The 12,732-nt window shown below is 49.9% G+C and overlaps 1 protein-coding gene across 1 annotated transcript in view; it reads right to left on the bottom strand.

Moving 5' to 3' along the window:
• MDGA1 (MAM domain containing glycosylphosphatidylinositol anchor 1) overlaps positions 1–12,732 on the bottom strand; it is a 900,569-nt gene that overhangs the window by 564,810 nt on the left and 323,027 nt on the right. Inside the window, exon 3 of the mRNA XM_086925579.1 lies at positions 10,292–10,466. Coding sequence (XP_086781705.1) covers positions 10,292–10,466 — 175 coding nt within the window. The remainder of the gene's footprint in view (positions 1–10,291; positions 10,467–12,732) is intronic.

The following is a 12,732-nucleotide window of genomic DNA, read 5'->3' as shown; positions in this document are numbered from 1 at the left end:
GGTCTTTCGGCAGCTGTCGATTGAGGCCTCCAACATGGAGGAAGGTTGGTGCTGGTGTAAGCCGCTTAGACTTATTACTCATGGCTTTATCCAGTGGTGCTCGACCATCACCAACCGTCTGCAGGAGATGGCGCTAAGATCCTTATAAATACCTCTGTAAACTAATGGAATCATTGTGGAGCAGCCAATTATGGATGTGCTTCCACGCTTCTTCAGCTCATTCCAGCGAGCTCCTTGTGCCACAGTGAGGTATTGAAGCTGAGATAAGTTTCACAGGTATGTATTTTAGTCTGGCCAGAAGCTCACAGAGTGCGTTTTGTTCATTAACTAGAGATTGCCATATTGTGAAGGAGAGATGTTGGTTGACAAGTGGTACCCAGGATAGACTCGCAAGTGTGATGGTGTGCTCTACAAATAAGATCACAACAAAAGGATTCAGAAGGTGTCATCCCTTTATAGATGACCCCCATCGTCTCCAGAATTACCAGTGTAAAGGAAGGAGAAATTGATCAGCTGACATGGTTTACAAATGCCACAGGAAGTGAGACTTAGCTGTCAATTTGACGGGTCTTTTCAAGAATCATTGTCGATGACAGCTTCCTTGCGTGAATGCTTGTGTGCATAGTCTTGGGTTTATCCGTTCTTTGACAATGTGTCTGGACCCAGAATAAGAGGGGATGAGAGGAGGACCTCTTTCCGGCCTGAAGCCCCCCTCTTCCTAACTCTGTCATGTTTTTTTTATCCGCCCATGTAAGATGTTCACTTTATGAAAAGATCCGGGCAAAATCCTACAGACCACATCATTTTCAAAGTTGTACAACTTGCAATGATATATGGCTGATTGGATACTGTGAATAAGGGTGATTCCCACTGAACTGCCAGCCCTAGCTAGCACCCTACAGCCCAAGATATTGTAGATCAGTGTCCTTGGCACCCAAGCAGCCTGGCACCCACAGTGCGCTTCCAGAGACCACGGACTGCATTTGTGTGCTCCTGGCACCTACCAGCTTTAGAGACCATAGTTTGTAGGGGGATGGTCCCATGACACCCAACCAGCCCCAAAAACCACCGACTGCACCTCGGTGCCCCATGCACTCTACAAGCCCCAGGGACCACAGACTACAGTCTGGTGCCCCCGGCACACTACCAGCCCCAGGGACCACAGACTAAAGGCTGGTGCCCCCGGCACACTACCAGCCCCAGACACCACAGACTACAGGCTGGTGCCCCCGGCACACTACCAGCCCCAGGGACCACAGACTAAAGGCTGGTGCCCCCGGCACACTACCAGCCCCAGACACCACAGACTACAGGCTGGTGCCCCCGGCACACTACCAGCCCCAGACACCACAGACTACAGGCTGGTGCCCCCGGCACACTACCAGCCCCAGACACCACAGACTACAGTCTGGTGCCCCCGGCACACTACCAGCCCCAGGGACCACAGACTACAGGCTGGTGCCCCCGGCACACTACCAGCCCCAGGGACCACAGACTACAGGCTGGTGCCCCCGGCACACTACCAGCCCCAGGGACCACAGACTACATTCTGGTGCCTCTGGCACACTACCAGCCCCAGGGACCACAGACTACAGGCTGGTGCCCCTGGCACACTACCAGCCCCAGGGACCACAGACTACAGGGTGGTGCCCCCGGCACACTACCAGCCCCAGGGACCACAGACTACAGGCTGGTGCCCCCGGCACACTACCAGCCCCAGGGACCACAGACTACAGTCTGGTGCCCCTGGCACACTACCAGCCCCAGGGACCACAGACTACAGGCTGGTGCCCCCGGCACACTACCAGCCCCAGGGACCACAGACTACAGTCTGGTGCCCCTGGCACACTACCAGCCCCAGGGACCACAGACTACAGGCTGGTGCCCCCGGCACACTACCAGCCCCAGGGACCACAGACTACAGGCTGGTGCCCCCGGCACACTACCAGCCCCAGGGACCACAGACTACAGGCTGGTGCCCCCGGCACACTACCAGCCCCAGGGACCACAGACTACAGGCTGGTGCCCCCGGCACACTACCAGCCCCAGGGACCACAGACTACAGTCTGGTGCCCCTGGCACACTACCAGCCCCAGGGACCACAGACTACAGGCTGGTGCCCCCGGCACACTACCAGCCTCAGACACCACAGACTACAGTCTGGTGCCCCCGGCACACTACCAGCCTCAGACACCACAGACTACAGTCTGGTGCCCCCGGCACACTACCAGCCCCAGGGACCACAGACTACAGTCTGGTGCCCCCAGCACACTACCAGCCCCAGACACCACAGACTACAGGCTGGTGCCCCCGGCACACTACAAGCCCCAGGGACCACAGACTACAGGCTGGTGCCCCCGGCACACTATCAGCCCCAGACACCACACACTACAGGCTGGTGCCCCCGGCACACTACCAGCCCCAGGGACCACAGACTACAGGCTGGTGCCCCCGGCACACTACCAGCCCCAGGGACCACAGACTACAGGCTGGTGCCCCCGGCACACTACCAGCCTCAGACACCACAGACTACAGTCTGGTGCCCCCGGCACACTACCAGCCTCAGACACCACAGACTACAGGCTGGTGCCCCCGGCACACTACCAGCCTCAGACACCACAGACTACAGTCTGGTGCCCCCGGCACACTACCAGCCCCAGACACCACAGACTACAGGCTGGTGCCCCCGGCACACTACCAGCCCCAGGGACCACAGACTACAGTCTGGTGCCCCCGGCACACTACCAGCCCCAGGGACCACAGACTACAGGCTGGTGCCCCCGGCACACTACCAGCCCCAGGGACCACAGACTACAGTCTGGTGCCCCTGGCACACTACCAGCCCCAGGGACCACAGACTACAGGCTGGTGCCCCCGGCACACTACCAGCCCCAGGGACCACAGACTACAGTCTGGTGCCCCTGGCACACTACCAGCCCCAGGGACCACAGACTACAGGCTGGTGCCCCCGGCACACTACCAGCCCCAGGGACCACAGACTACAGGCTGGTGCCCCCGGCACACTACCAGCCCCAGGGACCACAGACTACAGGCTGGTGCCCCCGGCACACTACCAGCCCCAGGGACCACAGACTACAGGCTGGTGCCCCCGGCACACTACCAGCCCCAGGGACCACAGACTACAGTCTGGTGCCCCTGGCACACTACCAGCCCCAGGGACCACAGACTACAGGCTGGTGCCCCTGGCACACTACCAGCCCCAGACACCACAGACTACAGGCTGGTGCCCCCGGCACACTACCAGCCCCAGGGACCACAGACTACAGTCTGGTGCCCCCGGCACACTACCAGCCCCAGGGACCATAGACTACAGGCTGGTGCCCCCGGCACACTACCAGCCCCAGGGACCACAGACTACAGTCTGGTGCCCCTGGCACACTACCAGCCCCAGGGACCACAGACTACAGTCTGGTGCCCCCGGCACACTACCAGCCTCAGACACCACAGACTACAGTCTGGTGCCCCGGCACACTACCAGCCTCAGACACCACAGACTACAGGCTGGTGCCCCCGGCACACTACCAGCCTCAGGGACCACAGACTACAGTCTGGTGCCCCTGGCACACTACCAGCCCCAGGGACCACAGACTACAGGCTGGTGCCCCGGCACACTACCAGCCCCAGGGACCACAGACTACAGGCTGGTGCCCCCGGCACACTACCAGCCCCAGACACCACAGACTACAGGCTGGTGCCCCGGCACACTACCAGCCTCAGACACCACAGACCACAGGCTGGAGATGCTAGTTTGCAAGGGTGATGCCCATGGCATCCTCAAAGCTGCAGAGACCACAGAGTCGGGCACGTGTTGTGCACTAGAAGCCTCAGAAGACAAAGGAAACATGTTAAAGCCCTGTAGAAAAAAGAGTTTAAAATGAATTACATTTTTTAAAAGCCTGTAAAATACCATCTTAAAAAAGAAAAGCACATGCTATGTCTTGATTTGTGCCAAATGGTACATGCCAGTCATCTAAAAAAAATCAGTTAAACACTGCGGGGCAGATTTATGTTAACTGGCGCATCCTGAGGGATGCGCCAGTTAACATGCGCCACAGTCCGCCACAGCTACGCCACCCATGGTGTGCCTCATTTATGATGCGGCGCACCGTGGGGCAAAAACGGCACAGATGCGTCACGCATCTGTGCCGTAAAAGTGACGCATTGCTGGAGTTGTGTCGCAAGCGCGACGCAGCTCCAGCAATGCTCTGGGGGGGCCTATTCTTTCAATGCTGCCTCAAGCCTTACGCCTGCTTCAAGCAGGCGCAGGGTTTTGACGCAGCATTGCCCTGAAAGTGACTGAGTGAAATCTCATAGATTTCACTCAGCCACTTTCAAGAGGCGTTCCTGCGCAGGAACGCCCCCCCCCTGCGCAGGAACGCCTCCTCATGGCGCAGTGCTGTACAACGTGACGCATCTCCTAGATGCGTCACGTTGTAAATAGGGTGCAGGGATGCGCCACGTTTCCGCGCCGTTGCGTCACGCAACGGCGGCGTAAACGTGGTGCAAGCCCTTCATAAATCTGCCCCTAGTTTTTCTAAGAAGTAACTCATAAATCTGCCGCAAAAGGCATAACATTGTTGCAATTTTTCAAAAGAAATGTGCACAGCCCTTGAAACACAAGGGGCAGATTCATTTCAGGGCTGCATAGTTATCTAAAGGGTTGTGTAAACGTGCTTTGACTTCTTCTGATGAACAGTGGAACGTTTAAAAAAAGAATTGTGCAAAGTAAAAAATAAATTGCTTGCAAGAGCAGAGTTTCTTTTAAACTTGCTTAGAATTCTTTAGGGCAGGAGGTCAGTGAACCTCATAAAGCTGTCAGTAAGTAGCAGTGGCAGACCCTGGGGGGCTGTGTTGCTGTGTCCTCTCATCCGCATTGCACAGCGGGAGTTCAGGAAACCGCACAACAATCTTGGGCCAGCTCCGCCTTTAGCGCGCGCCGCGCAAGAGGGTTTAAGCTCTTTTTCTAAAGACTGATGGCGCCCCTGCCTACTTTTTGTGTGTTTTTCTTTTCGCCTCTCTTTAATATTGCTCCCCTCCCTCGCCTCCCTACTACTCCTCCCAAACTTTCAATACATAGAAAATGAAAGAGAACGAGTGGGAGGGGGGGACATAGTTGTTTTTCCCAAAGTGCTCTCTAAATAAAAGCCAGTTCTGCTAGGCACAGAACCGTAGCTGTAAACAGCCCCATGTCATATTCATGAGTCTCTGTCTATTTTTAGGTCTAGTCTTGAGACAGCCTTCCTTGTTTTGCTTTTTATTAAAAATATATAGGTAGACAAATTCATGCAGGGGCTTTCGGTGAGCCCTCTTCACCGATTGGTCTGCATGAGTGTCATTCACATTTCTTCCCTCCTACCACAACATAGGGAAAGGGTCAGCCCACTTCATCGATTGGCTGTCTTGTGCTGTGAGTGATGCATTGTGTTTGATCACGCGTGCACAGTTGAGTGAGAAGGAGTACCCTAGAGTGACAGGGCTGGTGCTTCTAACGGCTACTGGCCCCCCCCCCCCTATATTTTTACATGTTTGCAATTTTTGTACATGATTGAAAAATAAAGTAAAGAAAAAACAAACAATGCACTCTTGCCAAGGCCTGACCTATTGGCTTTTCCAGTGCTAGTCTTAGCTAGGCCATGGGATTTGAAGGTCTTTACTCATAATCAGAAATTCTATTTAGCAAATTTGTAAAGTGCAAGCGAGACTAAGGGATGCTTCACGGCACTAGCTGAGCAGGGGAGGTGGGGGTGGTACAGTAACTGAAGAAAGTCTATTCACATACTGTGGAATTTTGTGAGAGTTGCCTCGAAGCAAAACGCCGAAGACACTGAATGCGGAGCGGAGGCTTGGGAGTGCACCCAGAGCTCTCAGAAACCATGTGTACCTCAATAGAGCAGTGTGGGGCCATCCCAGGGGTCCATTCCAGGGGTCTCTGATGGGTCAGAAACCAGGAAGGGGTGTAACTCATCCGCGGGGGAAACAGGGGCATCTCGGAAGTGATCACTAACATTATTTGTAATTGTTATTTAATGCAGAATATTGATATTGATAAATATCTTAATTAAACAATTCAATATATTGCTATCTCGTCTACTCTATTCGAAAATCTAATTGACCTGCTGCAAAGTATTGTCCCCTTGCCACTGCACCTGGATGCAGCACGTGCTTTGAACACTGAGCTACTTCCATATCATCACAGACAAACAAGGGCCGCTCTTCCTCTTACAAAAGCACAGCAGCCAGAATCAATGGGCAAAGTTCACCAATTCCAAGATGTAACTTGTCTTTCCAAGCACTCAAAAGCTCCCAACTGGATTCAGGAGGATCCAGCTGTAGCCAGAGAACTCTTTCTTAAGTTGCTGGAATGGAAATGCGCCACCCTAGTTCAGTAGAAACCTCTGGGCGTCTGGAAGGACTGCTGAGCATGAAACAAGGCCCCACTTGTGCTGCCATGTGAGATCCAGGAAAAAGTCAACCCAAGGATGTAAAAGATATATCTTTCTGTCCAGACTCAGTACAGCAGGACTGGGATACATAAAGGTCATTGAAGGCAGAAGGCTGAAGGACACACAACAAAACAACAAAAAAGAGGCCAGATTGCAACAAATGACCACAGGCATAGCACTGTTCACATGGAAGGTGGAGAGCCAAGATGGCGAGCAGTCATTTTGCTTAGGACTCTGGAATTCCTTACATCAGAGCGAGCAATTTCTAGGCACCATCAATGTAGGCATATAAAGGTCCAAATGCACACAGGTCGCACAATTTGGCCAAATAGGGAAGGGGGGTTTCGATGATTAGTCCATTGGCCTAGAGCTTAAACTCTTAGCACCAGTGGAGTGTGCACAAATGTGATCTGAGGCCTTGGCACCAATGTCATATTGGCCTCATTCTTATTCATTCGTCCAGGCAAAGATTGGATTCAGAATGGATTTTTCCCAAGGACAGAAGGTGATCCAGGTGAAACCCCTTGCAAAATTCCCATCATGCTCCATTGGCAGATATGTTTATTGCGCTAACTCATATTTTTCGTTGCTGGCTTTCAAGTAGTATTATTGGTTTCTTCTAAGCTTCCTACACATATAAACTGCTTTCCAATTGAAACAGAAGTACTGGTTTTGAAGAAAATGCTTTCTGATGCCTTCTCTTGCAAATCCTGGGTCCCTTTTCAGAATAGGAACTTATCTGATATGTCTCTTCAACTGCATCTGGGGTGGTTGTCTGACTTGTCAAATTTCTGCTTACTGTTCCTCGACTACAAGGGATGATCAACCCTGTTGTCTCCACTGACCAAGACAAATGCCGCAGCTGCTTTTGTATCCACTGAGAGCTGTGAATGGCCAAGTAAGTATACATTTGACCATCATCAGTCGTGCCTTTGTGAAAGTGGACCATATCTGATATCGAGTGAGATTTAAGGCACAATGTGATAGGGCACAATGGAAGATGCATGCTGGACAGTGGATGCCAATGGATGCCAAGAGCAGACTTGTTTCTGTTAGTAGTTGTGAGTAGCCAAGTACACATGTGGCCTTCATGATTCTGGTGTTCTGTGAGTTGCCAGGCATACATTTTCTTTTCAGGGATCTAGTTTTCTAGGAATGGTCAAAATATTTGGCCTCAATGAGTCTCATCTTCTCTGAGTGGCCAAGTAGACATTTAGGGGCATATGTATCATACTTCCGTTTTGCGAATTTAAAATAGTGAATCTTAAGGAATCGCTATTTGGAATTCGCAAAACGGTATGTATGTAGGTAATCTAGGAATTTTTGCGATTCCTTAATATATATTATTTGCGAATTCGCAAATTGCGAATTCGCAAATAATGAATACTTCCCATTCATTTCTATGGGCCAGGAGGCCCATAGAAATGAATGGGAAATTTGCTAATCGCAATTTGCTAATCGCAAATTGTGCGAATTTTCAAGGGTGCAGGGGGTGTCTCAAGAACACCCTGCTGCACCCCTGAAAATGACATGTGTGCGCATATGGCGCACATACATGCTCTAAGGGCATGTATGTGCGTCATATGCCACCCTCACAAATGCACAATTGTGCATATTTACAAGAAATCGCAAATTACCATCAACTACAGGTTGGTGGTAATTTGCGATTTCTAAACCTGATTTTGCATTTTTAAAATGCTTCTTACATAGCATTTAAGGAATCGCAAAATTGCGATTCCTTAAATGCTATAGCAAAATAAGGAATCGCACATTTTTGCGATTCCTTATGATGCTATTTTTTGATACATTGCAAAAATGCTAAAAAGGCCTTTTGCGATTCGCTAAGGCCGAAATTCTGCGAATTTCGGCCTTTGCGAATCACAAAAGCCTTGATACATATGGCCCTTAGTCTTCATGAGTCTTATGTTCTGTGAAGGGTCAGGTATACAGACCACACCATGCGGTATTGTGTGTTTAACTGCGACACCACATTTGAAACACAATTATAAAACAATATAATCTTGTAAGCTTCTACATCTGGAAAAATATACAAAAAGTTGTTGCTTTATATAAACTATTGTAGGGTATTTTTGGAAACGATTTCCTCGGTTTTCAAACTACTTTGATCGTGGTGTTTGCAAATCATTGAGGGCCTGCGTCAGAGGTCGGTGGTAATAGAAAATCTAACAATATTTGGAGGAAACACTATAATCAGAGGACACTGCACCTGTGGTCCCCCCACCCTCACTCTGTGATAGTGCCTATGTACCCCTAAACTTAGAACAGGTCAAATCTGTGCTGTCGAGTTCTATGAATCCTTAAGAAAGCACCATTTTCCATTCAACCCTTGGATCAGCACAGCAGGACATGTGCTATTAGAGCAGTGGAGAAGTGTGGCACACTGGTTAGAGGAGGCAGACCATGATGCAGAGGTCAGAGGTCAATTCCCGACGCGGCAGGGTCTTGAGCTCAAAATGTCCACGGACTTGATAATTATCGCCTCGGTGCCTACTCGAATCATGGGTTCACACTCTGCAACTCTGGGCAATAGCTTGCTTAATCTCCACAACAGCCCCACCGCGATGGGATGCCTGGTCTTCACCTTGGGGATGCCCAGTAGGGGTTATCTCGCAGGGAAAGCCAGGACGGGTTCCCAAAGCAAGCGCTAAGAGACCTGTCAGTGATTTGGCGCTATATAAATTGAAATTAACATAACATAACATAACTATTAATATGAAGCAGTCCACCCTGCACACATTTGTAAGCATTACCTGCACTTAGTCGTCAGTTGCAAACAGACTCACAGAAAAGAGATGTACCAAGTCCATTGGAAGAGTAGATGTTAGTATTGGAAGCCCCCGGCCACTCCATGGACCCCATAGTTCTAAAGGTTGGATATGCGTAAGGGACTCCAGCACTCTGCATTACCTAGGTCTGAACCACCATCTAGGACCAAAGGGACCCTCACTTGAGAGGATGGACTGGCCTGTCCTTCGTTCGACCACACAAAGTTACCAAAGACTGCGCCTTGTTCATCAAAGGTGAACGCATTGGTGGAGTAAGGGATATCCAGGAAGTGCAACACAAAAATGCACTCTGCTCCTCAGAGGAGAAAATAAGCAGGTTCACGTTCAGAGGGATATATAATAACCAGGGGGTGAGAAAAAGGCATTAATACAACGAATCCAGGCTTCCATGCAAGAGAGGACTCTTGTTCCTACACTACCTGGAGCAGCATGCAAGGGGCAGTGCCAGCCTGGCACCAGGAAGAGACAAAGTGAGCAGATGGATGGCTCAGCATTGAGCTTCCGCCTAACTAGAAATGAAGGGTGGTGAGATGATAGGTTGGCAGAGCAATTTCACTTCCAGCGCCCTGCTCATTTGTGCGGCATCTGTGTGTGCTCTTGGGCTACAGAAACACCGCAGCAATTTGGAAACAAACAAAAATCAATATTGTTGATTTGAGCCACCTGGTAACAATTTTTTAGGCCAAAATCTGGCTTCCGCTTCCCTTGCAGCAGACAGGACCAAAGGCTTGATTATCATTGGCATGAGTACCTCAGGTCAACAAACGCGCTGCACGCCACCCAAAATGAAACCGCAGAACAGGGAACTATCTCTGGAAGAGCAGGCGCTGACTAGAAAGGAGGGTCCTTAAATAGTGCGCGCTGTCTCTTAAAGGGGCCGTGCCATTAATGGGAAGTATCCGTGTTGCCCTTTTGACCCTAAGCGGTAGCTAGGATAATGCAGAGTCCTGGATTGGGGGAGGGGGACAATGACACACAGTAGAACTGTGGGAATATGAGGGCAGCTTTAAAATGACTTACACTGCACATCTACTCGAATGGACTTGATGGCGGGGACCCCCACCCCGTTCTCTGCTTTACAATAATAGCGACCCCCCTGCAACCGGTGGATCTTCTCGATGCGAAGGGTCTCGTTGAAGATGGACGTCTCCTGGAACTTGTCGGAGGCGCTGCCAGCGGTCTTCGTCCATCTCACCTGAAGAAGGGAACAGAGAGTGAGACTGAGTGACCACAAAGAAAGCAACTCATCCCTGTCCCAAGCAAAGCCTGGGGCCACCACAGTGGATCAAAAGCAAAGAGCAAACGAGGAGAGGTGTGAAGGAGCAGGACAAGAGAGCTGCCAACTTCAGATGCATGATGGGAAAAGAAGCAAAAGGGTGACGTCACTCATAGAACAAGAGAGGTCCAATCAAGGAGTGTAGAGACATACAGAGAAGGTACATAGACAGGAAAGGTACTGAAGATCTAAACCATCAACTAATCTCCCAAAAAAAAGTATGTTTTGAAGGAGCCCCGTCGCATTTCACTCTCCTCCCCTCAAGTTGTTAACTTTCTTTGACCCTCATTTTGAGCTCATATACATCTGGGTATGCCCAGGCTGTAGCCAGAGGTGTTTCCCCTTCTGCTACATCTCATTCCACACTACCATATCTTCACCCACGGAAAGAAAAGGTGTCCTCTGAGTGAAAGGCAGACCCGCCCCCTCTACCTAAAGCTCATGCTGTATTCTGGTGGCCAAAGAGACCTTGAACCACAGGACAATACACTTTTTAAATCATATTGAAATACTACACCCGTAGTGACTTTTATAAAAGTATTAAAAGAGATTTTTGGTGTCTCCCAAAATGTTTATTTTAAGCATCTTGCCCTTTAATGCACAGTGCAGCAGGCAGGACACCGCATGAGCACTCAGTTTACAAGACGTTGTGTGTTGGACCCACGCAGGCATTCATCGCGCCTGCCTTAATAATCTGGAAAGGACACTTTAAATCCTCAAAACTAGTAGGCATGACTTGCTGGTGGCCTGGGAAAAGATCTAGACAATATTCTGTTTTCTGGCAATCCTAATGCAGTGGTGAACCTCTCCCCCCTGAGGTATGAAAAGTTTAGTACTTATATCATTTCACTTAGGACAATATATAATTAGGACAATATATAATGCGACTGGCATAATACTCACTACTGCAAATAAATTGAAATATGTCATCAGCAGTGCTTCAGAATTGGCCTTTCAACCATTGACATTTTAACCTATTGCTTTTGGAAAATATGCTCTAAAAAGCACAATTTGCCTCCAATTTTCACCCCACCCCAACCCAACCAACCAGACTCCACTAAGGGCAGATGTGCTCGAGTTCCACCCATCACTTTCAAAGATCAGCGGTGGCTACCATGGGCTCGCGCATGAGATTCCGCAGAGTCTGCTTTTCACGAGCTTGTGTGCACTCTTTCCGTTCAAAAAGGCACAGTGTTAAGGCACAGCGCGGTTCGAGCCGCTGTGTAAAGGCTGTTAATACTCAGAATGCAATGGACCTCTTTCCTGATCCAAGACCAAGTAACAGTGTGACCATGCATGGAGCTGTGGGGCTAATCTGAAAGCAGACGTGTCCACGGCAGAAGCGCCTACATCCAGTGTGGTACGCCAGTCTAACCAGTCAGAAGTTGCGTGAAGGCTTGCCATCCCAAGTAACGACCATTCATCGAAGCCTTGTCACCAACCTGGCACCACTTGACAACATTCATGAAACGCTCATGATTGGTTACCTCATGTATGCAGATGAGACCCAGTTTCTCAACAACCTGGAAGACACCCGCCGTCGGCAGTAGGAGTTCCTGCAGGGTGGTGACGTGGGGAGGGGGAGGGGCAGGGTGGGGGGTAGTAATGTATGGATTACGGAGTTTAACAGGTAAGTAAAAATATAAATAAATAAAACAAATTTTGTTGCACGCACTGCATCGAATTTGGTGATGCAGTGCGCGCAACAAAATACCTATACTGCTGGAAGATCCTTCTGGGAACCTCAGCAACATGCCTCACAGCCCCTCCCTGATGCAGCACTAGATGCAGACAACCCTGACTTAGATTCACTGGTAAGGAACTAGAAATCATGGCATCTGTTAACGCACATTTTTACTTCCTGTATCCTATCCAAAGTCATTGGACATCTCCCCAGTCGCAAAATCTATAATGTGGGTGTGTTGTTTGATAAAAAGTCCTTCCTCGTCCCCCAAGTAATAGCTGGAACCTATTCACAAAGGTTCATTTTGTTGTAAATGTAAGTTTATTACCAGTGCTTAATTTGTAGAACAAATAAGTGACAGGTTCCTCGTTCGGAGACCACTGCAGCGTGCTCCACCACTTCACCCTGCCAACGCTGCCAGAGACTATTCAGACTATTCCAGGCCCCCAAAGCTATAAGAATGGTTTGGGAGGCAGCTCTTTGTCATTTTTAACATAAATT

This window comes from Lissotriton vulgaris, chromosome 6 (assembly GCF_964263255.1).
Source record: "Lissotriton vulgaris chromosome 6, aLisVul1.2, whole genome shotgun sequence".
In the NCBI taxonomy this organism is placed as follows: domain Eukaryota; kingdom Metazoa; phylum Chordata; class Amphibia; order Caudata; family Salamandridae; genus Lissotriton; species Lissotriton vulgaris.
The sequence above is the reverse complement of the archived record's forward strand: the minus strand, read 5'-3'. Positions and strand labels throughout refer to the sequence as shown.